This window comes from Oncorhynchus nerka, linkage group LG14 (assembly GCF_034236695.1).
Source record: "Oncorhynchus nerka isolate Pitt River linkage group LG14, Oner_Uvic_2.0, whole genome shotgun sequence".
Lineage (NCBI taxonomy): Eukaryota > Metazoa > Chordata > Actinopteri > Salmoniformes > Salmonidae > Oncorhynchus > Oncorhynchus nerka.
This window is the reverse complement of record NC_088409.1, coordinates 69,669,128-69,695,150: the sequence shown is the minus strand read 5'-3', so window position 1 is coordinate 69,695,150 and position 26,023 is coordinate 69,669,128. Positions and strand designations below refer to the sequence as shown.

Genomic DNA, 26,023 nt, shown 5'->3' with positions numbered 1-26,023 from the left:
TTCATCATTGTAAATACGATTTTGTTCTTAACTGACTTGCCTAGTTTAATAAAGGTTATATAAGTTATAGGTTATATCAGTCAGATAGCTTGGAATCATTTCAGAAAAGTTTGATTAGATCAGATCTCAATGTACATGAGTAGTTATTAAAAATCCAAGCCAATTGTTATTTGCTAATTTTCTTTATTCATTTTAATACAAAAGCATACTCACGACCAAAAATAATTAGATTGTTATTTTGTAAAGAGCAACAGACAGGTACCACACAGCCAGGGAAGTAGACTTTAACACTAGAAATGTGCAGAAGAAATTTCATCAGTTCAAGGTAAGAGAGAAAACAGAAGAATGAAACATCAAACTGACAAACCCTCATTGAGTTACACAGCCAGCTACACTGAGGTGATCAGGACCATATTTGCACTGTCTTTGCCCCATAGGACCTATTTTTCTCCCCACTAGACGAGGGCAGAGACAACCCCGCTCAGTGTCAGTACATCTATGAAATGTTGGTCAGAACCTTCTATTTTTCTACATAGTAAAGAGACAGCTCGATTGGTGGTTTCTTGTGTGCTACTTAGGTGATTTAATGTGCTATCTTGGAAAATACACGTTTTTGTATCAAATTGGAGAGAACATGAAATGTGTAAATGTACAGGTGAATGCACCAATTTGTAAGTCACTCTGGATAAGAGCGTCTGCTAAATGACTTAAATGTAAATGTAAATGTACAGAATAGCAGTATCATATGTGTGACATCAGTTAAGTGCTGGGAGTCATTTGAAGAGCTTTAAAATTAGATTAATTCAGTAGGGAGTGACAGACCTCCAGTTTATTTTATCAAAGCTGAAGACAATGTATAATTTTGTCAATATTACAATTTTTCATTCCCAGAGCATTGAAATTACATATTTCTTCATGTTATGTAAACCCCTTGGTTTGTATGGATGGATTCTGAATGTCTCCAAATGTTGAACATCTAAAGAACAGTCAAATCAGTTTCTCATGCAATTACTTGAATGTATCAAGACGTATATTATGACGCAATTAGAACAGAATTGCAGCTGAACTCCAACAATAATTAGTGCCTTTGTGATTAAATCGAAGTAGCATGATTATGATCTATGAAAGAAAAAAAGAAAAAAAAGTCGTCTTGAGGCAGACAAAAGTATTTTTGATCACTCTAAATAATTTTAAAGTTGATTCTATCAGAAATGGCCAGAATCTGTCTTTTGTAAAGGTGTCAACAATTTAAAATGTTCATCAAGCAATCGTCTGAAAACTTTCAGGTTCATATCGTCACAATTCCATCAAATACTTTTTTTCCTTTCCTCAACGTCCAGTGAATGAGAAGCATATGGAACAGTTAGTTACACACTAGCATTGAGATATGCTTGTTAACATCGTATGGGACAAAATTAATTCACACGAATAAAGCCTTCTCATTTGTTTCTGAAGTACTCTAGAGCACCACCCCATGGCTACTAAGAGTAATGCAAGACAGGACTGACATTCATAGAGGAAGTTGAACCTGAGAAGGAAATGCAGATACACATATTTCAAAAAGGAAACCAATGATATTCCTTTGAAAAACATGAGTAAAAATTAAAAGAAACCAGAAAAACATTTTAAAACGTTTTGAAAAGCATAAATAGGCACAAATCATACAAAGTTCTATTGTTCCAGCTTTTTAGGAGCATAATAAGAAATTAATTACTGTAACTGCTCTGTCCCCTCTCTTGGTGGCAGCCTTTTACTTACAATGACAGCAGCTTGTGCAGCCACACAAGTGCAGCACTTCAAAAGGATCAGTTCCAGCATAGTTTCTATTGCTTTAATCACATACATTTAGACACTGCAACAATTTTTAGAAAGACATTTGCAAGGGAGGGTCGTACACAAGCGCACACAAAACACACACCTCGATCAGTCTTCTTTGGTATATTGAAGAAGCCCTTCTCAACCCACTTTTGGTGGTGCTGTATGTGTGTATGCATTCAGACAGACAGCACTGGAAAGTGCACTCAATACTGACAAGGAAACTTTGTTCATACATCGCCTGCTGTTGCCCGATTTACTGTCAACTTGTTGAATGGGTTTACCAAACAATGGAAACATAAGTTTACTATTTTGAAACAAGGAGTTTCTCATATACACACACTATACGTTTCTCATATACTCACTTCATATGAGCAGATTTACAACATTGCTGGCCAAGAATATTACATGAGAATGGAAGTTTGCATTAGCCATCCCATGGGTTTACTATGGCTTTGTTTACACGGGCAGCCCAATTCTGATCTTTTTGCCACCAATTGGTCTTTAGACCAATCAGGCCTTTTGCCAATAATTGGACAAAATATCTGAATTTGTCTTCCTGTGTAAACACAGCCATTGCATATAAAAAAATAAAACATTTGGAAAGTTGTGGCTTACCCAACCTAGTCATTATACTACGAAGCTGCAAGTGTCAAATTCATCATGGCCATATCCGATTCCTTCTCTCGGACTACACAAACACACAGAAACAAAAACATACATGCACATATTCTTTCAAAGTGGAAAAATAGAAGACTGGACACATCTAACATAAGAGTCCTATATAGGTCTACTGCTCAAGCCATACTTGTATGTTTCATATCTGTATTTCCATAAACATTGATCCAATACCTGCCTAAACCCCATAGACAGATTTATTTATACATCTTTTCCACTCATATTTTCTATAAAAACAGACATGGCTTAAAGGTAAACAGCGAAATGATGTTGCCACGAGCAACACCGCAGATAATTCAATGAGCGAGCCGCTTGACTTTGCTCCCACAGTATCAGCGCGTGTGCATGGGTTTCGCTTCAAACTGTTCGAGTGTGGTAGGTACGGGACTAAAACAGTGGGTGAGTTTAGCCTTGTGCTTCACTCTAGGTTGTTGCGGAAATTGATCCACTACGCCGTTTACTTTGTGCACCTACATCATATCGCTGACTTTACCTTTAAATTAATGGATAATTGACAGAGCTAAAAATGGCGTCTCCCTCGTTTCCATTTTGCTTTTACAAAAAGATAAATTTTTACTAAAAAAAGGTGTAACAATCAAAAGATTGATTGGAGAGCATACATGTGTCACCGTCTGTTTTTCTGTGATAGAACCAACAGACACAGCAGCAACTCATGAGAAAACCATGAAATACAAATACAATTTTGACTGACCATAGGGTACACTCAAGAGCAAATGTGTGATTGGTGGGGAGGTTTAACAAGACTAAACGCAAGAGAAGGAAGTTTACATTTTGTGGCCCAAAACAGAGAAATCTCTCAATTTTAGTGACTTTAATCTCACAGTAAAAAAAAAGAAAAAAAAAGAATCCCCTGAGTTCTGGGACAGGGTGTCAGATGTTATTTGCGAGGCAACATGGGGCCATGATGAAAGCCGTAGTTGCCTCAGTGGCTTTTTCAGGAGTTTTGGAGGTGTTGGGTAAAAAGTGGTCCTTGGGTAGGGAGAACAGTTGGTTGATGTGGAGTGGGATGAACAGTGGATAAGGCTCTGGTAATACAATGTCATGGTCGTCCTTGGTCGCCTTCTCTCACACACACACAGCAGCAGATATCAAGTTTACATTCGTTCTGCTTCTTTACCAAAGCTCTTGAGGCTGTAGGCTTTCAGACTGAACATGTTAACATGGATTCTGTATTCTCCTACGCCTGTATATACTAACTCCTGCTCTGTTACTCCTTGAAGTTCCTCTTATAAACTCTATACCTACTGTATACATAGATGTTTCTCTTTGTCTGCCCCTCACCCCTTTTGTTTTCATTGTTGATTTTTAGACAGCTCAGTTCGGGTCCACATGCTCATTCAAGATGGCAGTTGTATCACGTCCTCTCCCTTGCAGAAAGTAATGTGGTGTGGAGGGTTTGACGTTAATCAACGTTAACGTCCATGGGTATTTTATCCTCCAGCTCTAGTGGACCGTCCACAGTGAGATCCTCCACGCTCTTCCCCGACTCCTGAAGCTGCTGCCGCCGCTGAACCTCTGCCTTCAGGTTCTCCAAGTCCTTTTGGCTGCAGAGTGAATGGGTTAGGATACCACAAGGGTTAATGTTGAATTATATTTTTAAGAGATGGAATTCCACAGGGGTCAGTACTGGGTCCTGACAAGTTTCTATTTTCAAAGCAAACTGTAAAAATAAGGTGCTACTTCACTTTACCTGAGGGGTATAAAGATGATGCCGTTGATGATATTGAGCTGCTCTAGAACACTGGCCATACTGGGAGCTGTGAACTGGAAAAAGTGGTGGAACCCAACAAAATTACACACTGTACTATGAATCTAACACCCACAATACATTTGACAGCATAATCTACAGACGCAGGTATGCTATCATCTGGGGACAATACAAGGCCCTTTCATTTTGTCTTACAGATAAAAACCCATGTGAAAATATAGCTAGGCCCTAAGCCACGTACCTTGAGTGGCATGATGCTGGCGTTGGAGCCGTTCTTGTAGATCTCGTTCATGGTTCTCTGCAGAGCCACAGCCTGCTGTGTGAGGTACTTCAGATACTCAGAGCTCTCTTTAGTCTTCTCGTGGGCCTCTCCCACCTGAGAGGGGATAGAGGGGAAGAAAGTGAGAAAGAGACCTTAAACTATTATCAGTTGTTGGTAATCTAGCACATATTCTTATTTCAGCAAATGTTCTTAAACCACTTCTGATGAGAGGACGTGTAGAGCGTTGTGTACTGTAGCTGTAACCTGGTTTTTGTAGATGGTGTAGCCCTCTTTTTCCTGCTGGAGCGCAGAGCGGAACTCTGCCTTGCTCTCGTAAACCCTCGCAACCAGATGATGACTGCAGAAGAACATTTGATTTGTATTAAATCAACTGAAGATAATACAAACTAGAGTATAGAACAGCAAATCAGTTATAATACCAAAATTGATGTTCAGTCACTCAAGAAATGACTCTTCCTTGTAGTTACCTGAGGGCTACTTTGAGGGAGCGGGGTCCATGGTATTTGGAGTTGATGGCCAAGGCGTTCTCCAGGAACCTCAGAGACAGGTCGTACTCCATTACTCCATGCAGCACCAGGCCAATGTTACTCTACAGGAGGAGACCCGGGACAACAGGTGTAAGGAGAACTGATTTAATAAAGGTCACAAACACCTCAAAGTGTTACACAAAAATGGTAGATAACTTCAGAGTTAACATTGTGACAAACACCCACAGGATGGTTTCAATCAAAAGAAAATAAATGAAATACTGTGGCCCACTCACATCTAGAAGCGCCATTTCGGGGTGGTCCTCCCCACACACCATAAGCATGAGGTAGCGAGCACGGTACAGCAGCTTCAGAGCAGTGGACAGCTGACCGTTGGCAAAGCAGTACAGAGCCAAGTGCATCTGGGGAGAGAAAGCAACCAGAGGCATTTAGAAACAGTAAACACAACTTGTTTTTTTTTTTTTTAAAGAATTTTTCCTGGATACGTACATATTCCTGGATAGTGTTGGGGTGCTCGACGCCCAGTACCCTCTCACTCATCAAGACAGCCTTCTGTTGGTTACTGAGGGCCTGTGGACAGAGAAGACCACAGTCAGGACTGCGTCATTGGAATTGCTGTGGCCATTTGTTGTCATGCGTGAGAGGAATATCAAAATGTGTTTATAATGTCGAGAGCAGCACACCTCATGGTGGTCTCCCATGATGTAGTTGAGGCGAGCCAGCAGACGCAGGCAGGCACAGATCTCTACGTGCATGGCCCCGTACACGTTGTTGAACAGGTTCAGAGCCTCGTTGATCAACTCACAGCCCTCCTTCAGGTAACCTGCACACAGAGACCTTGTTGACAAGTCAGGCTTCCACAATCGTTGTACATACAGCGCAACAGAAAGTAATGTGAATGGGTTCAGAGAGGACACTGAATGTAAGTCGCATTACACTGAATGTATCTGCATGGTTTGTATGGGGAGGAAGGAAACATTTCTCCTCAACTTTCCTGTGTGTGTGTTGCATGTGTGAGTAGAGTTTAATTTACATATCGGTCTCTAGCCCTAGGAGGAACCATGCTGACCCCGCCTAGCAGGACTGGTACCCACCTCACCACGCTGGACCTGTAGCAGGTGTGTGCGCGCATGCATGTGAGTTGCATTATAAGTGTAAGTAGTGCTGTATACTGATTGAGGTCTAGTAGCCTCATGCTAGCCTCACCTTGCTGGACCTTGGCCTGTCCACTCTGGAAGAAGTGGAAGGCATCGGAGGCCTTGGGGTTGACGTGCTTCACCACAGGGAAGATGTTAAGGATGTCCTCCTCTGTGAAGGCAGGCTTGTGGCGACTGTCAAAGTTATACTCCTTTATCAGGATCTAGAAACGCAGGGAGGCAGAAGACCCAGGAAGAGGGTTAGAAGGGAGAGGGTTAAAAACGTGACATCATTAAAATACATTTTGAATTACAATTTGACCCCTGGCCCCTACTCCCTAGGCATTTCTGTAGATCTGAAGGTATTGGACAGATGTATACAATATGTTGAACATTGCACCTAGTCGAAATAAGGTTTGATGGCAGTTACCTGGATGCCAGCTTTGATGGAGATTTCTCTGAGCAGGGTGATCTTCTGAAGGCCGTATTTCTCCACTACCTGGTCGGCATTCTCGCTGTAGAAAGATGCATGTTTTTAGGAAAACATACACCAACTTAAACCCAAGCACAATCACCCAGTGCAGGCTGAAGAGGTAGCTTGTTAGCATAATGTGCTAACGTCAAGCCTACTATTGTGCCAAAATCAATCCTAATTCTCACCCACCAGTGCAGGGTGAAGTGGTAGTAGCTCTGGGCCTCAGAGACTATGTTCTTCCACAGCTCGCTGGGTGTCAGGCAGGCCCACGCAGTGTTGTCCCCTCCCCCCGGGACGCGGTTACGGCGCTTACGGTTCTTGCGGCGCGACACGAGCTCGTCGGCAGGCAAGTGTGCCACGGCATCGAAAGAGGACAGGAAGCAGTTGAGGAAGTGGCTGACAGCGGCGGAGAGGGCCGACAACTCAACACCCTGGGAGACGGAGTACATAGTCTATTGTTCTCATATTTAATCAATTTCAAAGGGAGACAAATACATTCTATGATAAGCAAGTAGGGGTGACAATTCCGTGGTGCAAAATAGCAAAGATCTGTGTGATCATAATTCTACAACAATCATTGCTCGAAAAATAGCGCTCACCTGGAGGTATGTCTTGAAGATATGTTTCGCACATCTGGTGATTAACTCGCTGATACCTATTCTCTACAGAACACATACAAAACAATTTTAAGAAAAAGGAAACAAGCTGAATGCAGAGGATGTATTGTCCTGCACTCTATCCTGCAATGTCTGCAGTAGAAACAACAGAACAGTATAGAAGGTTAGCATTATTAGCATAATGATATCATTGCCCTTCATTATAATTCTCCTCAGTCAGTCTTCAAGATCGAATGGAGGTCAGGCTTACATAGAAGTGCTCCAGCTGTGCCTTGGCTGGGGTCTGGTCCACGAACGCCAGTACGTTGCCTAGGTAACGCACGTTGATGCCCCTCTGGTGCAGCGCCTCGGTCAGCGTGGCTCCATCCATGGGCAGAGCACTGTGGTCCAGACAGTCTTTTACCTGGAGTGAAAAAAGTTAAAAGGGTTTATGACAGTCATAAATACCTCTTTCCCCCTTTTTCCTCTCTCTACCCTACTGATGTTACATTTGCAAAACCATTGGTTAACATAGAGATTCTGGGAACATCAGAAGGTGGGGGAAATGAACTATATTCTGGTAAGCCGACCAATTGAACATATGCGGTGGTACTTAATGAGTATGATGTCAGTTCGGTTGTCATCTGAGACATTCTCATCAATGATAAGATGACAAACTCTACAGTGGAAGTCTACACAGAGTTATCGGATTCAAGTGGAATTGTTGTTCAATTTAAATGTTTGAATATTAAATTATTCGTGATGGGATGAAATGTGATTTGAACTTCTAAAATGTGAGATTTTCATAAGATAGGGCTTTGCTCAATCAGTGGCCTGCCCCTGTGAAGGGACATGGGCTATAAAACTTTTCAAACACGCCCTCCTCTCCCTTCCTATATAAGCCCTTGACGACAATAGAACCTCCTGTTCCGAGGACGTGAGGACGACGGTCCGATGTCAGAATGGTTCAGATAATAACTACAGAACGAAGCCAACATCAGCGTGAGCTTAGGTTGCGAATGGTATGAACTTTGAACTCTTATTCATTACAGAAGTGATACCTCCTAGCCGTTGAGTTAGCAACAGCTGCTGCAAACGAGGGTTAGGAAGGAACAGACAGAGTATCCCCTCTATCGCACAACGACGTTACTACAACGTATCCAATTGACAACCAGAGACATTCTTCAAAGGATTCGGTTGGTCAACACGGCCTTCCATCTACCACCTGCCTACCGAAGCGCAGCTCAGAGTAAATATTTATTGCATTTTCCTTTTCCAAATGGGCGGTAATTTAGAATGAATAAGATACTGTATTTACGATAGCACAGCTTCGCCCTTTGTTCCTCATTCTTCTCAGTCTTTCACTCAAACCCAGCCCCTTTTCTTTTGTGTAACCAGCTGTCATATCTGTTCCGCCCGCTAGGGACGTTTTCCTTTATGACGTAATTTGTAATTAAGTTATGATTTAAATATGTGTAAATCTGTGTGATTAGTTAGGTATTTAGTAAATAAATAATTAAACCAAATTTTGTATGGCTGATTATGTTGTAATATAGTGAAGGTAATGACTGCTTGTGCTTGGTATGATGTTGCTGCCCTGAAACTTACCAGAGACGGAATCTGACAGGACACCATGAAGGCTCCAGCATCCTTCAACAGCTGTTTCTGTTTCTGAATGTCATCCGCACTGTCCTCAGGGAAACGCACTCCTGTGGGAGAGACATCAGAATTTTGGGGGGGAGGGGGTGCAATAGTCTTTTATTACGCTTTAGTTTCATGAATGTGAAAATAAGGCAATTCCTGTTAAGTGCTTTGGAGGTGACAGCAATTGATACCAAAAATTATCAACAATTGGTACTGTTCAGCAGAGCCAGCTGCCACACCAAACTCCTCCTAAAAGCGCTACATTTCCAATCATCCACCACCATAAAGTGACAGTTCCTACCTGGAGAGAAGATGTCTGGATTGAAGCGGATGTCGAAGGAGGTGTTGCTGATGGAACCCACGGCCTTGCAGGCGTTGAGGACCACCTCTCGGCTTTTAGGGTCTTGATGGAAACAGGTCAGGGTGGGGTTGGAGAGATCAGGGGAGGAAGAGAGAGAAGTTGAATGAATATCAATATAACAAGTTACCTGGGCAACAAATCAAAATTATATGGTGTAAGTTCCCCAAAAATCACTATCATCTTTCCTCAAATTGACTCTTTCTGAGTCACAAACCCTTTGATTAATTGTCACAGTAGCCAATAAGAAATCAAAACGGAGAGATCTGTGGTTATTGGATTGCTATATCCCACGCTGCAAGTGATTTTACTGGGGTCCATGCTCACTTAGGAGGCTAAGAACTGGACAGGGACAAATAGCCAGGTGGAGAGATGCAACTAAGACACCAGCATTAAGCCTTTTTAGACACCTCTTCATGAAGATGGCAACATACAGATGAAAAATCACACACCATTCTAAATGCATGTCTTAGTGAAATTAAAAAAGCCCTCTTCTTTAAATGCATTTTCCCACCGACTGGGTTTCCCCAGCCTCTCTCTACCCTGCAACGGTTTGGACGTACCGATGCCGGATCCGTCTTCCGCGGCTAAAGACTCAGCCAGCTCTTTTGCCTGGGCTAAGCCAGGGATAATATCCTCAGCCTTACCCTCCAGAGGGCTCTCGCACTCCCCGTTCTGAATTGCTGTGGCAAAGGGCACCAACGGCCCATTGGTGGTCACCGTGGGAACCACATTATCCTCTATAGGGGTTGCCTGGGAGGCATTAGTGGTTGTTGTAGCTGAACTGTCTGTTTCTGTCATTGGCTCTGTCTTGGGGGCTGCTTCTGTGGTGGTGGCTTCTGTTGCTGCTGGCTGAGGGGCATCAGTGGTGGAGGTGGTCTCCGTCTGGACTGTGTCTGAGTTGGCGTCAGTGAGGGTTTCTGTGGAAGTTTCTGAGGACTCGGCCGAGGCATCGGGGGTCTCTGTGGAGGGCAGGGCTGGAACGGCTGCCCCGGGGATGCTATTCTCTGTCAGGGTGGCCAGCTTGCTCTCCTTGTTGGCTTTCTGCTGCATAAGCTGAAGCGCTGCCATCTTCATGAAGAGGAGGTATCTGAGGAGTAGAGTATAGAATCTTTATTATCCCTGAGGGGGTAGGACATAGTCAGTGACGTGAGCATTCAAATCTGCACAGACCCAATCATACACTAAAAATATAATCTGATGACCATCTTGAGGGACGTAACCAGTACCCTATCTAAAGCACACAAACCACCAAGGAAGCCCATAGCTAACCACTACAACACAGGTATGTGAAAGGTAGAGTCTCCATGCTATTCCCACAGCACACACACACACAATTAAAACTCCCTAAAGCACTCTACGGTACCTGTGCTCAACGAAGGCCTCGATGAGCTCCTGACGGAGGCAGGCCAGACGGTGGCGGTGCTGGCGTGGGAAACCCTGTCTCACACTCTCAGGGGAAAGCTCCTCCCCTTCCACAGGCAGGAAGTTCAGGTCGGGGGGGAAGGTCCTCAGAAGGTCCAAGATGTAGTGGCGTCCATCGTTGCCGATTATGCCCTTACACTCAACAGAGGAACACAGCTCCATGGACTCATCCTTCTCATTCAGTACATTGTGTCTCTGGACCTGGGGGTGGGAGAGTCAGTCATTATGACAGAGAGAATGTGATTACCACAGTATGGCAGGTTTGTGGCATGGCAGTGATAAACGTTGAATGTCTGTAGGCCGGTGCAGTGACAGAAAAACAGTTCAACAAAAGATATTGAAGTTTGCTTACTTTGTAGTGACAAATAAAGTCAATCCCAAACAATTAGCAGACTTAAAAATAAAGCATGAAACTGGCATTATCATCATGATATCCTCACCTTGAGTGGTCGACTGGTCTTCTCCAGAAGCTCCAGGTACTTCCCGTGAGACACCACTGTCTTCCCAAAGTCGATAGACCCGTAGATAACGCTCTGCTCCTGCTCTCTCTCCAGAATGCCAGGGATGATCGACTGGGCCGTGACACGGTAACCCCGATAGTCCACCACCACAGTCCCCAGGGTGTACAGCCCCTCCACGTCTACGGCCCCGTAAGCCCGGACACCGTTGAGGTCGTTGGTGGGCGCAGCGTGCGCGGCAGCATCCCCGCCCAGCTCGCGGTAGTGGTCACGTACGTCAAAGCCCAGGGAGAAGAAGATGTTGTTCCAGATAAACATCTGCATACGTGTCTCCTCGCCAGGGTTGATGGCCATCACGTTGCCGTCAATCACCGCCATGGAACCGCGAGTGGCAGCAGCCGCAAAGTCACTGTGGACCTGGAGAGAGGCGGGTTAGAGAGTGAACGTGTAAGGATGTAGAGGATGGAAAGCAGCGTAATAGTCTGCACACTACAGGATATAGACGGAAACAGAGAAACGGAACTGAAAGGAGGGTGTTTCAAGGAGGAGAATTGATGACCAAAGCTCACTAGCGAAAGCAAATAAGAGGGCAGAGTGCAGGAGACAGAAGACAGGAAAGGAGATTAGCTTCAACTACTGCTGTAGGCTGGCTCACCTTGAAGATGGCCCTCTCTCTCAGCAGGCGATCAGGCAGGTTCTTCCGGGCCAGCTCTCTGGTCGTCTGCAGCTCCTCATTCCAGTCTCGTGTCTGAATAAATAACAGAGACGCAATGTTACACGAAACCAAAACAGAGTATTATAGGTGTGTGTACCTGTCCAGGTATGTGTTCCTCGTAGCCCAGACGGGAAGTGTGTGTACCTGTCCAGGTATGTGTTCCTCGTAGCCTAGGCGCAAGGTGTGTGTACCTGTCCAGGTATGTGTTCCTCGTAGCCTAGACGGGAAGTGTGTGTACCTGTCCATTTATGTGTTCCTCGTAGCCCAGACGGGAGGTGTGTGTACCTGTCCAGGTATGTGTTCCTCGTAGCCCAGACGGGAGGTGTAAGCGTCCTCAGCTCTGACACAGTCCATGGTGTGGTCCACCTGGGGGGCGGTCCAACTGTACACCTGGAAGGGTGTGGCTATCCTCTCAAACGGATGCCGCTGAACCCTGCAGCCAATCAGAAACCAAATTAGCCAGTGGGAGTATTCCTCAGAAGTAATTACCAGAATTATCAAGAAAAACAACCATGGCAGTCTAATATTGTTAGCTCTGAGAAAATATATATACACACTACCATTCAAAAGTTTGGGGTCAAATAGAAATGTCTTTGTTTTCCATGAAAACATACATGAAATGAGTTGCAAAATGAATAGGAAATATAGTCAAGACGTTGACAAGGTTATAAATAATGATTTTTAATTGAAATAACTGTTCTACAGTTTGCAGCAATTACAGCCTTGCTGTCCTTCTAGTTGTTAATTCGTTGAGGTAATCTGAAGAGATTTCAACCCATGCTTCCTGAAGCACCTCCCACAAGTTGGATTGGCTTGATGGGCACTTCTTACGTACCATACGGTCAAGCTGTTCCCACAACAGCTCATTAGAGTTGAGATCTGGTGACTGTGGCGACCACGCCATTATAGACAGAATACCAACTGGCTGCTCTTCCCTAAATAGTTATTGCGTAGTTTGGAGCTGTGCTTTGGGTCATTGTCCTGTTGTAGGAGGAAATTGGCTCCAATTAAGCACCGTCCACAGGGTATGGCGTTGCAAAATGGAGTGATACCCTTCCTTCTTGAAGATCGCTTTTACCCTGTAAATATCTTCCACTTTCTACCACCAAAGCACCCCCAGACCATCACATTGCCTCCACCATGACAGATGGCGTCAAGCACTCCTCCAGCATATTTTCATTTTTTCTGCGTCTCACAAATGTTCTTCTTTGTGATCTGAGCACCTCAAACTTAGAGTTGTCTGACCATAACACTTTTTTTCCCCCAATCTTCCTCTGTCCAGTGTCTGTTCTTTTGCCGATCTTAATATTTTATTTTGGTTGGCCAGTCAGATGGATTTCTCTTTGAAACTCTGCCTTGAAGGTCAGCATCCTGGAGTCACCTATTCACTCTTCACTGTTGAGACTGGTGTTTTGCGGGTACTATTTATTGAAGCTGCCAGTTGAGGATTTGTGAGGCGTCTGTTTCTCAAACTAGACACTAACGTACTCTCCTCTTGCAGTGCACCGGGGCCTCCCACTCCTCTTTCTATTCTGGTTAGTGCCAGTTTGCGCTGTTCTGTGAAGGGAGTAGTACGAGATCTTCAGTTTCTTGGCAATTTCTCACATGGAATAGCCTTCATTTCTCAGAACAGACTGACAAGTTTCAAAATAATGTTTTGTTTCTGGCCCTTTTGAGCCTGTAATCGAACCCAAAAATGCTGATGCCCCACATACTCAACTGTCTAAAGATCAGTTTTATTGCTTCTTTAATTAGCACTACAGTTTTCAGCTGTGTTAACATAATCGCAAAAGGGTTTTCTAATGATCAATTAGCCTTTTAAAATTATAAAAACTTGGATTAGCTAACACAATGTGCCATTGGTACACAGGAGATGGTTGCTGATAATGTAGATATTCCATTAAAAATCTGCCATTCCCAGCTACAATAGTAATTTACAACATTAACAATGTCTACACTGTATTTCTGATCAATTTTATGTTATTACATTTTTTTGCTTTTCTTTCAAAAACAAGGACATTTCTAAGTGACCCCAAACCTTTGAACGGTAGTGTAAAATTCTGATATTACTAATAATTGTATGCTTATTAGTGTACAATTATTAGTAATTATGTTTTCCCCCCATTACACAGAACTAATAAAAAGCACAGTGCATTGTGGATAGTGTAGACTACTTACCTTTTCTTCTGCAGGGCAGTGAAGTTCTTCTTGAAGGCAGGGCTTATCTGGCTCAGCAGCTCAACCAACGAGTGGCTGAGGAAGCTGGGGTTAGCTGGCTTGGGGTTGAAGGTGTAGGTGGTCGACCTGGATCACAACACCATGGTCATCGCTCATTATGGTCAACTTTCGCCCTTGGACAGTTAACTTTTTCACACCATCTAGCCAAACCTAACCATGCTGGCTCTGATAGTTTCCTTTCACACTTTCCAGTACAGTTCCAGCAACTGGTGAATGCGTAAATCATCCCAACACAATACATACAGCTTGGCTTGGCTCAGTAGCATGAAAACAGTATGCGGTAATTCTAATGAGAGACAGGGAAAGCCAGACTCACTGGTTGAGGTAGAAGCCACGTGTAGAGGCGGTGATACTGATGTGTCTCTCCTCAACAGTCACCATATACAGGTACATGAGATCACCATGCATCTTCCTGTTGCCAGGAGGGGGGTTCCAGCCACTCATAGTCAGGACCTTCAGGCACTGCATGGGCTACAGAGAGAGGCGGAATCAGATATGGACAATGGAATGTGACTTATGGATATTGGAAAAGGGCCATAGACTGATTACTTCATCTGCACTTTATGGTGGTAAGGATATAATATGACCCAGCCAGCTGATGTATGCTGGTTTCAGTAACTTAACTAATATTACCCTTTATTTTTCAACCATGTTTACTTATTCTAGAAAAAGTGTACTAGTGCCAGGCTTGAGTAAGTCTGGCAAATCACTGTCAGCTATAAAAAATGGCTCCTACAAGCAGATCAAAGGTTGGAGCGCAAACCAGTAACTACAAATGGACAAACTCCTTGAAGAATGTGACATTTTTTTAACTGTCAGACAATGTCACTTAGATAAACATGAATCTATGTAAATGAAAAGGCATTAGAATGATCATGATTAGCTTGCTGACAACACCAGGTGTGTGGGTTTTGATTCCTGCATGGGCCACAAATATGAAATGTGTGTCACTACAAACCGTATGTCTCTTTGGATAAAAGTGTTTGCTAAAATCACCATAATTACCGCCATTATTACCTTCCAGTCCTTGTTCTGTGGCTGGAGAGGCAGCAGGGGGCGTTCTTTACTGCCAGGCAGGATGTGTTCTGGAGGGGTACAGTCTATCTGCTCCAGCTCACTGCCCTTCTTCTTCCGCTTACCACTGTCTACAGAGGAGACGATAAGGTCAAAAGGTCAGACTAACGCATCTTGACCAAAGATGTTTTATAGCCTGCTGCAGAGGACACATACAGTGGGGGGGGAAAAGTATTTAGTCAGCCACCAATTGTGCAAGTTCTCCCACTTAAAAAGATGAGGCCTGTCATTTTCATAGGCACACTTCAACTATGACAGACAAAATGAGAAGAAAAAAAAATCCAGAAAATCACATTGTAGGATTTTTAATTTATTTATTTGCAAATTATGGTGGAAAATAAGTATTTGGTCAATAAACCTTTGTTATCAATACTTTGTTACGTACACTTTGTTGGCAATGACTGAGGTCAAAATTTTTCTGTAAGTCTTCACAAGGTTTTCACACACTGTTGCTGGTATTTTGGCCCATTCCTCCATGCAGATCTCCTCTAGAGCAGTGATGTTTTGGGGCTGTTGCTGGGCAACACGGACTTTCAACTCCCTCCAAAGATTTTCTATGGGGTAGAGATCTGGAGACTGGCTATGCCACTCCAGGACCTTGAAATGCTCCTTACGAAGCCACTCCTTCGTTGCCCGGGCGGTGTGTTTGGGATCATTGTCATGCTGAAAAGACCCAGCCACGTTTCATCTTCAATGCCCTTGCTGATGGAAGGAGGTTTTCACTCAAAATCTCACGATACATGGCCCCATTCATTCTTTTTTCTTTTTTTTTTTTTACACGGATCAGTCGTCCTGGTCCCTTTGCAGAAAAACAGCCCCAAAGCATGATGTTTCCACCCCCATGCTTCACAGTAGCTATGGTGTTCTTTGGATGCAACTCAGCATTCTTTGTCCTCCAAACACAACGAGTTGAGTTTTTACCAAAATGTTATATTTTGGTTTCATCTGACCATATGACATTCTCCCAATCTTCTTCTGGATCATCCAAATGCTCTCTAGCAAACTTCAGACGGGCCTGGACATGTACTGGCTTAAGTAGGGGGACACGTCTGGCACTGCAGGATTTGAGTCCATGGCGGCGTAGTGTGTTACTGATGGTAGGCTTTGTTACTTTGGTCCCAGCTCTCTGCAGGTCATTCACTAGGTCCCCCCGTGTGGTTCTGGGATTTTTGCTCACCGTTCTTGTGGGTTGAGATCTTGCGTGGAGCCCCAGATCGAGGGAGATTACCAGTGGTCTTGTATGTCTTCCATTTCCTAATATTTGCTCCCACAGTTGATTTCTTCAAACCAAGCTGCTTACCTATTGCAGATTCAGTCTTCCCAGCCTGGTGCAGGTCTACAATTTTGTTTCTGGTGTCCTTTGACAGCTCTTTAGTCTTGGCCATAGTAGAGTTTGGATTATGACTGTTTGAGGTTGTGGACAGGTGTCTTTTAACAAGTTCAAACAGGTGCCATTAATACAGGTAACGAGTGGAGGACAGAGGAGCCTCTTAAAGAAGTTACAGGTCTGTGAGAGCCAGAAATCTTGCTTGTTTGTAGGTGACCAAATACTTATTTTCCACCATTATTTGCAAATAAATTCATAAAAAATCCTACAATGTGATTTTCTGGATTTTCTTTTCTCATTTTGTCTGTCATAGTTGAAGTGTACCTATGATGAAAATTACAGGCCTCTCATCTTTTTAAGTGGGAGAACTTGCACAATTGGTGGTTGACTAAATACTTTTTTGCCCCACTGTACATACACATTAATATGTAGTACAAAGGTGGCTGGATACCTCAGAATACTGACTGAAATATCACTCACCCCAATTCTCGCTGACAGACCCACCCAAACACACACGCAAATAAACAAATGGGTACGCAAACACACACACCTCCCAGGTCCCCGTCAGTGAAGACGCTGAGGAAGGAGAGGGAGTTGCAGTCCACGCCGTTGTAGGCATCAGACGGGTCCAGGCCTTTCAGCAGGTCTCTGATGTGACGCACGTGGATACGGGCCTCGCGCACTGTGTAGGGCTCTGGAGAGAGACAGAGAGGATAGCCATTTCATTATTATTGAGGCAATCTAGGGACAGTCTTCAGCAGGCCTGGTCAACTTCAGTCCTCGGGGGCCTGATCGGTGTCACACTTTTGCCCCAGCTAACACACCTGACTCCAATAATCAACTAATCATGATCTTCAGTTAAAAATGCAATTAGTTTAAATCAGGTATGTTTGCTAAGGATGGGGGGAAAGTGTGACACCAACCAGGCCCTCGAGGACTGGAGTTGCCCAGGCCTGGTCTACAGTCGAGGAAACACTCTAGGAAGGGAACTAGGAGTAGATCTTACACCTAAACAATCCTTAGGCTTTAAGATCAATAAAGTCTAGGACTAGGGGTTGACTTTAGAACATACCCAAAACACCAAGTCCTACCTTCCACTACTTTGAGCAGGGAGCCCTCCTGCAGGCCCTCGATGGATTTCAGCTCAGCAAAGTTATCCAGCACGTTGCTGTCCAGCTGCAGGGAGAAACAAGTACGATGGCAGGTGTCCTCACGGTCCATCAACACCTGGTGGATCTCCTGCACCATCTCCTGGGGTGAAACCTGCGGGAGCGGGCGGGTTTAACATCTTATAGCAATAGAGACTGACAGTGGATGGTTGTACAGCTGGTCACAATTTGGTCCCTACTTGTACACCTTGTCCCTAACCCTTCAATGTTTGCAGATCTGAAGCCTCTGGGTAGGTATAAACAGTGTGCTGGTGGAGCTTCCACCTTACAGATCTGTAGACGTCAAAGGATTAGGCGGGTCAAGGGGTAGTGAGCAAATTGAGACCGGCAGTTGGGCTGTCTATGTACCGTACCTGGAGGTCAAAAGGCTCCGTCCCGGGTGCCTGGATCTTCACAGTGAAACCTGTATCCTGAATCACAATCACTTCCTGTTCGTTAGAATCCTCCCCACCATCTGTGTCACCAGCCCCATCCTGCTTGGACTCCTCCGAAAGATTGTGGGTCCCACCCCCATTCATCACCGCTGTGTCTACACTGTGCCCTGTGATTGAACAGAAGGAGAGACGTTCAACATAGCTTGTTATCTGATTGGACAGATGGATAGAGAAGGCGTTGCCATGGCAGAGTGACACATATCTAAATTAATAAGGATAATAAGACTACAGTTAGCAAACAAAGTAGTGCATGTTGCCAGATTAGATTACTCCGGAAGGGCATTGTCTACAGTGCCAAGTTGGCGACTTATAGGATCCAAGGAGAACAATAGGATCCAATTAGCACAGAAAACAAGATCTCCAGCTTTGTGGGGCAGAGGTATACAGGTTACCATGGTCTGCTTCTCTCAACCATCACTCAGATTATTGTACACAACACAAAAGCTAGTGGTTTGCCTGGTGCCTTTGGCCTTCTCCACATAGGGCACCAGACTCCCAAGGTCCACAACAAGGAACTTTACTATAAAGTGTGAAAGGAAAATAGAGCCAACCACACAACTCCTCCCCTCATCCTTGTGTATGTATCCATCTCCTCTCCATCTCAACCTCCTTAGGGGCCTCATTGGCACAAGGCCTTGTAACTGTGGAAACCCCCTTTAGCTGTAGCAGTGGTGTTTCCTATTTACCACAGCTTTATATTTAACTAGGCAAGTCAGTTAATAACTGATTCTTATTTACAACGACGGCCGCCTACCAAAAGGCCTCCTGCGGGGACGGGGGCTGGGATTAAAAATAAAAAGTTAAAATATAGGACAAAAAAACACATCACGACAAGAGAGAACGCAACACTACATAAAGAGAGACCTAAGACAACAACATAGCAAGGCAGCAACACCACATGGCAGCAGGACAACATGGTACAAACATTATTGGGCACAGACAACAGCAAAGGGCAAGAAGGTGCTGTTAAACAGTTTTTTCTATCATAAAAAAGTAGCCAAAATAATATTGTCAAACTCATTTGAATGGTGTGGGTTGGGTTGCCAAGAGGAAAGGCTACATACATAAATATCAGCTAGTGAGGCCTGTGGAAGGACTGTTTTCTCTCCCAGAGAACTGCAACCAGCGCACCCTTGTTCAACGTCAAGGGTAACGCAGTGTCAGGGATAACACGTAGAGGGGTGGTTGGGGGGAGGGTAAACAGCTGGTGTGGCGGTAGGGGGAAATCTACAGTAAAAGAGAGCAGGCAAGAGAAATTTTGAAAAAAAAAAATAGAGAGGGGGATAGAAATAGAGAGGGGATAGAAATAGAGAGGGGGATAGAAATAGAGAGGGGGATAGAAATATAGAGAGGGGGATAGAAATAGAGAGGGGATAGAAATAGAGAGGGGATAGAAATAGAGAGGGGGATAGAAATATAGAGAGGGATAGAAATATAGAGAGGGGGATAGAAATATAGAGAGGGGGATAGAAATATAGAGAGGGGGATAGAAATAGAGAGGGGGATAGAAATATAGAGAGGGGGATAGAAATAGAGAGGGGGGATAGAAATAGAGAGGAGGAGGGAATGAGGGAGCGAGAAAGAAAGAGACTTGTCATGCTCTGAAAACCAAACACAACAGCCTTGGCCAATAACTGGTCAACGCTACGAGAGAAGACAGACTTCTAAAAAGAGCAAGGAGAATAGACTTGAACATACAATAGGAGCCAAGGGATAATGTTTCTGTAGGTCAGAAGGGAGGTGAAGGAAGGGATCAACTGTGACCTGTGTCTCCAGTGACTGCTCCTCCTGCCTTGTTGTAGAAGCAGACAGATTTGATAAGGTTACATCAGTTATTCTGTCTCTCCCCTTGGGTGTCCTACTTCGGGCCTGATCCAAGTCACTCTTCATCACTCCATTCATTCTTCCATCAATGGCCCAGCTATTGCATTTCCTTAGAGTGGTCACAAACACACAGTGGGAATCCTTTCGGTCATACACGGCCCTCCGCTTTATTCAAGATTCCGTTTTTAGCTCAGCTTGACTGTTTTTTGTAACTTGTAATGTAATGAAAACGTAAACAGTTTTAGTTTCTCAAGTAAAATTGAGAAGGTAGTGGAAATGCCTGCAAATAATAGTGTATATGAATGCTGGCTGCCAATGATATCCAATCTGCACTGAGAAGGAAAGAGTACAAAAAGAGCCAGTACCAAGAGTACAAAGTGCTATACAGCATTATGAAAGCTGAAGCAATCATGTAGCCTAATAATTGCAAAACAGACCCACTTGGCCCTACAGCAGCAGAACAGAGCACGAGGGGGTGAGGTGATAGGGAATGGGGTCCAATATTACACAACTTTCTGCATAACTCAACTTTTAGCCAAACTAAACTTGTTGAGGTTGAGCCTTCATGTCACTGTGTGTAGTGTAGACAGGAGAGATTCATGTTGTTGGTCACAATTCACATATGAAGACTGCAGCAACAAATTACCATTATCACTACAACCTTTTGCCAAAGAGCCAAACCCTTCAGAGCTGCAGTCTATTAGGGCATGAAGATATGGAAGGAAGGGAAATCAAAATCTGCAAACTGCCATACTTCTGTCATACTGGCATTATTCTGCAGAAGACCTCCAGTCTGACCAGCATTCAGTTAAACCAGTTGGACAAAAACAGAGTTAGGTCCCTGAAAGCATGGGAAGGAAGACGAAAGAGATGAATCAGGCAAATAATAGAAAGGAGCGGGCTACAAGAGATCAACAAATAATAGAAAGGAGCGGGCTACAAGAGATCAACAAATAATAGAAAGGAGAGGGCTACAAGAGATCAACAAATAATAGAAAGGAGCGGGCTACAAGAGATCAACAAATAATAGAAAGGAGCGGGCTACAAGAGATCAACAAATAATAGAAAGGAGAGGGCTACAAGAGATCAACAAATAATAGAAAGGAGCGGGCTACAAGAGATCAACAAATAATAGAAAGGAGAGGGCTACAAGAGATCAACAAATAATAGAAAGGAGAGGGCTACAAGAGATCAACAAATAATAGAAAGGAGCGGGCTACAAGAGATCAACAATCATTTAATAATTTCCTCGAGGTGTGAATGTCTTGATCACTACTAACGTTCTTGTTCAATCAAAATGGCAAAAGACCACTAGGCCAACTAATCCAGAGAGCAAACCACTAGTCTCCAAGCTGCCCTGTCTGCTGCCCTGTCTGCTGCCCTGTCTGCTGTAAGCTGTTATATCTCTGATCAAGGTTTACCACAGACTGACCGCGTTTCTTGCTTCGACTAAAGATGAATTAATTCACCATCCACTTGACATGGCGGACCTACAGACCATGGGCTCAGGGCAACAAGAAATCGAACAGAGAACATTGGGGGGGAACACAGAACAAGGGCTTTATTTGTATTTATTTTTTACAAAGCCCAACATAGATAGATTTATTACACCACAAGATGGCAAACCTTATTTTGATACATTGATAGAAATCAGGGAGGGAAAGCTTTCCTGAAGAGTCATGCATACGTCTTTGCAGGGAGTTCTCATAACCAGTCAAATGGCTCTGTCTGAAGCATGTTGATGTGTTTTAGAATGGGTTGTTATATATGACCTCAGACCTGAGGGGTGTACTACAAAGCAGGATCATAGATTTAGCCAGCTAACCTTCCTAAATATTCTGATATAACTTTATATTTTTGAGAAAGATCTTGAAATGGGCATGGTCAAAAAAATATTTTTTTCATGAACAAGCTAATCAGTCATTTTGGGTTGCTTATCAAAGTTAGCTGGCTAACTCATTTGATCCTGCTTTGTAGTATACCTCTCTGTGTTGTGATTACGAAGGCCTGAGGTTAGTAAAACTTTACAAGAGATGACATGGGGCTAGAAGGGAGGGTGTGGAGAGTTTGGACAGTGACATGAAGACTATAAAGACCACCTCTTGACACTTGAGGAGCATTTAAGCCTCTTTGGTTACAATCACTAACATACCCCCTCAACCCCCCATCAGTCTGCCATGTGCTGTCTGTCACAATACTGTAAGTACTGCAGGATACACAGCTCAGTGTCTTGGTAGTTAGGCCTAATTTAGCTAATTTGGCTAAGGCATTTATCCAGTCCAGCAGGCTTCTATTAAATGAGAGGTGAGTTGCATTAGAAAGCTGATCAAGGAGGTGATAGTATCTTGAAGTGTTGATAAGAATAGGAAAGTGGTTTAGGTGTAAATGATGATTTTGATGGTAATGATCATTTCTTACCTATGGAGTTGTGAATGAATCTTGTCAATAGCTGACAAACGTTGCCAACAGACAAAAGCTCTATGATGAACAAACACTTTGTCCATCAACATGAACTTACATTCACTTGAAGAAAGCATGATAGCAGATGTGCTGCACATACAAGGCTCTAGTCTAGGTGTAGGCTAGCCAATTAAAAAGATGCTTCATCGTCCAACAAATACTGATTGGTACATAAGTGTTGTTTATGTCTCAAAAGAATTATCTGCATTAACAAATGCAAATAATTGATTAAACATAACATACCTACAAATACCTGGAATAAAGAGTTGTATTCTGATACAAATTATATGTTAATACCCATGTCAGTCATTGGCTGTGACAAAATGAGTCCCTACTATCAATGACTAGGCAAGTCAGTTAAGAACACATTCTTATTTTCAATGACAGCGGGTTAACTGCCTCGTTCAGGGGCAGAACAGATTTTCACCTTATCAGCTTGTGGGATTCAAACTTGCAACCTTACAGTTGGGAGCGGCAGGGTAGCCTAGTGGTTAGTAACCGGAAGGTTGCAAGTTCAAACCCCCAAGCTGACAAGGTACAATTCTGTCGTTCTGCCCCTGAACAGGCAGTTAACCCACTGTTCCTAGGCCGTCATTGAAAATAAGAATTTGTTCTTAACTGACTTGCCTGGTTAAATAAAAGGTTCAATAAAAAAAACTAGTCCAACGCTCTAACCATCTGCCTCTCGTTGCACTCCACGAGGAGACTGCCTGTTACACGAATGCAGTAGAAGCAAAGGTAAGTTGCTAGCTAGCATTAAACTTATCTTATAAAAAAAAACAATCAATCAATCATAAATCACTAGTTAACTACACATGGTTGATGATATTACTAGTTAATCTAGCGTGTCCTGCATTGCATATAATTGATGCGGTGCGTATCGTTGCTCCAATGTGTACCTAACCATGAACATCAATGCCTTTCTTAAAATCAATACACAGAAGTATACATTTTTTTAAACCTGCATATTTAGCTAAAAGAAATCCAGGTTAGCAGGCAATATTAACCAGGTGAAATTGTGTCACTTCTCTTGCGTTCATTGCAAGCAGAGTCAGTGTATATGCAACAGTTTGGGCCGCCTAATTTGCCAGAATTGTACGTAATTATGATAGTTTCCGGATTCTACCATATTAATGACCGAAGGCTCATATTTCTGTGTGTTATTATGTTATAACTAAGTCTATGATTTGATAGAGCAGTCTGAGCGGTGGTAGGCAGCAGCAGGCTCATAAGCATTCATTCAAACAGCACTTTCGTGCGTTTTGCCAGCAGCTCTTCGTTGTGCGTCAAGCATTGCGCTGTTTATGACTTCAAGCCTATCAACTCCCAAGATTAGGCTCATGTAACCGATGTGAAATGGCTAGCTAGTTAGCGGGCGCGCGCTAATAGCGTTTCAAACGTCACTCGCTCTGAGACTTGGAGTAGTTGTTCCCCTTGCTCCGCATGGGTAACGCTCCTTTGAGGGAGGCTGTTGTCGTTGTGTTCCTGGTTCGAGCCCAGGGAGGAGCGAGGAGAGGGACAGAAGCTATTCTGTTATACTGTCAATACTAAAGTGCCTATAAAAACATCCAATAGTCAAAGGTTAATGAAATACAAATGGTATAGAGAGAAATAGTCCTATAATAACTACAACCTAAAACTTCTTACCTGGGAATATTGAAGACTCATGTTAAAAGGAACCACCAGCTTTCATATGTTCTCATGTTCTGAGCAAGGAACTTAAACATTAGCTTTCTTACATGGCAAATATTGCACTTTCACTTTCTTCTAACACTTTGTTTTTGCAATATTTAAACCAAATTGAACATGTTTCATTATTTATTAAAGGCTAAATTGATTTTATTGATTATTATATTATATTAAGTTAAAATAAGTGTTCATTCAGTATTGTTGTAATTGTCATTATTACAAATACATGTTTCATTATTTATTTGAGGCTAAATAGATTTTATTGATGTATTAAGTTAAAATAAGTGTTCATTCAGTATTGTTGTAATTGTCATTATTACAAATACATGTTTCATTATTTATTTGAGGCTAAATTGATTTTATTGATGTATTAAGTTAAAATAAGTGTTCATTCAGTATTGTTGTAATTGTCATTATTACAAATACATGTATCGGCATTTTTTGGTCCTCCAATAATCGGTATCGGCGTTGAAAAATCATAATCGGTCGACCTCTAGTCTCGACCATCAATACTTTGACCATCAATACTTTAAATGATGCGATCGGTGGCGAACAATGATTATCGGTTTGTTTAAATGACACTTACCGGCTATATGACTCAGAATGTCTCAAGTACAACCTTCTCTCACCGTGCATGCACCATTACTATTCTCAAAGGGCCAGCTTCCGCTTCCCGGTCGAGGAACAGCCAACCTCTGGTTCTGAACGGGAGGGAGGCCGGGGAGGTATCACGCCAACTAACGGAGACACTGGTGATCTGGTCACTTCGATATTACTAGGTCACAACAATAGCATGCACTTGATGGACAATGTGAAACAAATACGTTTCTATTAATAGAAAACGGCGTGTGAAATTACTTCACATCGATTAGAACCCCTCTGTTCTCTTAATGTGCAGTTCCACTGAAGGTGACCTTCAGTCAATTCGTTCTTTCAGGCAGGTACATAACAGCTGTGGTCCCATGTGCGTCAGGTGCTCGCACGACACTGTTAAGATACTGGATACACTTACGACTATTTCTAGAATCACATTTATATCAACCATTTTTCTACAACAAGCCAGCATCGTCGCTGGCTGCGTTGCTACTAGCTAGTTAACTATTTCTAAGCTAGCTAACTTTAACTAGCTACATCAAGTCAGCCACACAACAAAGGTTGTGTCTTTGTTTGACATACAGCTAATGAGCTAACTTGCTAGCCGAACAGCTCCTCATTATCTAAATACTTAAGTTATTTGATTGTTAGCCAAACCCTCGTGATATAGCCAGAGCTAACCACTTAGCGACATGCTAACGTTAGTTTAGCCAACACAACAACTACTAACGGTAGCTAGTTCAACAGCTCAAACAAGCCTAAAATGGCTGGTGTAGCTAGCTGTCATCGTTTAATTGAGAATTGACTCATCTTGGTTATAGAAAACTGTTTTGAATGCTGAGGCCCATTGCTGCATTTCCAGCTAGTTAGCAGACTAATCAACTCAGTGACAGATAAGATGACTAAGTTACTTTGAATGAACTCTGCATCTGTGCAGTTAGCTTGCTAACATTACTATGTGCACGCTTTCATAACTTACAACCGATGCCGCTGCTAGGCTAGTTAACGTTAGTTACCCAGCATTCCGATACCGCTTTAACATTTCGCAGGATAGTCTATCAAACTTGATAAATACGTAACGTTAGCTAGTTGCTTACCACAAGGGTCCTTGTGTGGTGCCTTGGTAGTCTCTTTGCGGTCTGGCGTCTCTCCTACAAGATCAACTGTGTTAACATTACAGTTGGGTACTGACGCCGGGATGTCATCAGTCTTGCTCACCATTATTTGGCAGCTAGTTAGTCAAAGGTGGCAACAAAAATCCGTTGTTCAAAATTGCTATGTGAATCTGTTAAATGCTCCTTATTTAGCTAGCCAGCTTACATGCAGAGGGTACGATCTTACAAAAACAAGTCTACAGAGGAAGGACAGTCAACGCTGAACATGGCAATCACACGTGGTTTCTCCTCCTCCTGAC

At 43.2% G+C, this 26,023-nt stretch overlaps 1 protein-coding gene across 4 annotated transcripts; it reads right to left on the bottom strand.

Moving 5' to 3' along the window:
- Window positions 1-163: 163 nt before the first annotated feature.
- On the bottom strand, window positions 164-26,023 carry LOC115141776 (clustered mitochondria protein homolog). Of its 4 annotated transcripts, none has more exons than XM_029680960.2 (27): window positions 25,707-26,023; window positions 17,962-18,149; window positions 17,531-17,702; window positions 16,990-17,133; window positions 15,056-15,183; window positions 14,355-14,509; window positions 13,979-14,104; window positions 12,086-12,233; window positions 11,741-11,833; window positions 11,068-11,502; window positions 10,569-10,828; window positions 9,766-10,292; window positions 9,146-9,247; window positions 8,809-8,909; window positions 7,472-7,624; window positions 7,204-7,266; window positions 6,794-7,056; window positions 6,560-6,644; window positions 6,200-6,353; window positions 5,677-5,816; window positions 5,483-5,563; window positions 5,269-5,394; window positions 4,973-5,094; window positions 4,749-4,842; window positions 4,464-4,598; window positions 4,205-4,278; window positions 164-4,058 (listed from the first exon to the last, which is right to left on the bottom strand). In XM_029680960.2, exons 1-27 carry the CDS (start codon window positions 25,828-25,830, stop codon window positions 3,917-3,919), a joined length of 4,335 nt encoding a protein of 1,444 aa, XP_029536820.1. In that variant the 5' UTR covers window positions 25,831-26,023; the 3' UTR covers window positions 164-3,916. The 4 variants fall into 4 exon arrangements, with proteins under 4 accessions (XP_029536820.1, XP_029536821.1, XP_029536822.1 ...); XM_029680961.2 differs by having other exon boundaries at window positions 6,794-7,035; XM_029680962.2 differs by having other exon boundaries at window positions 9,850-10,292.

Excerpts from the sequence above, each read along its gene's own strand:
- LOC115141776 (XM_029680960.2), bottom strand. The coding sequence starts at position 25,830 with ATGGTGAGCAAGACTGATGACATCCCGGCGTCAGTACCCAACTGTAAT. Across the intron at positions 17,703-17,961 it reads CGGAGCCTTTTGACCTCCAG|GTTTCACCCCAGGAGATGGT; the intron begins GTACGGTACATA and ends CCGCTCCCGCAG. Across the intron at positions 5,395-5,482 it reads CCAACACTATCCAGGAATAT|ATGCACTTGGCTCTGTACTG; the intron begins GTACGTATCCAG and ends TTCTCTCCCCAG.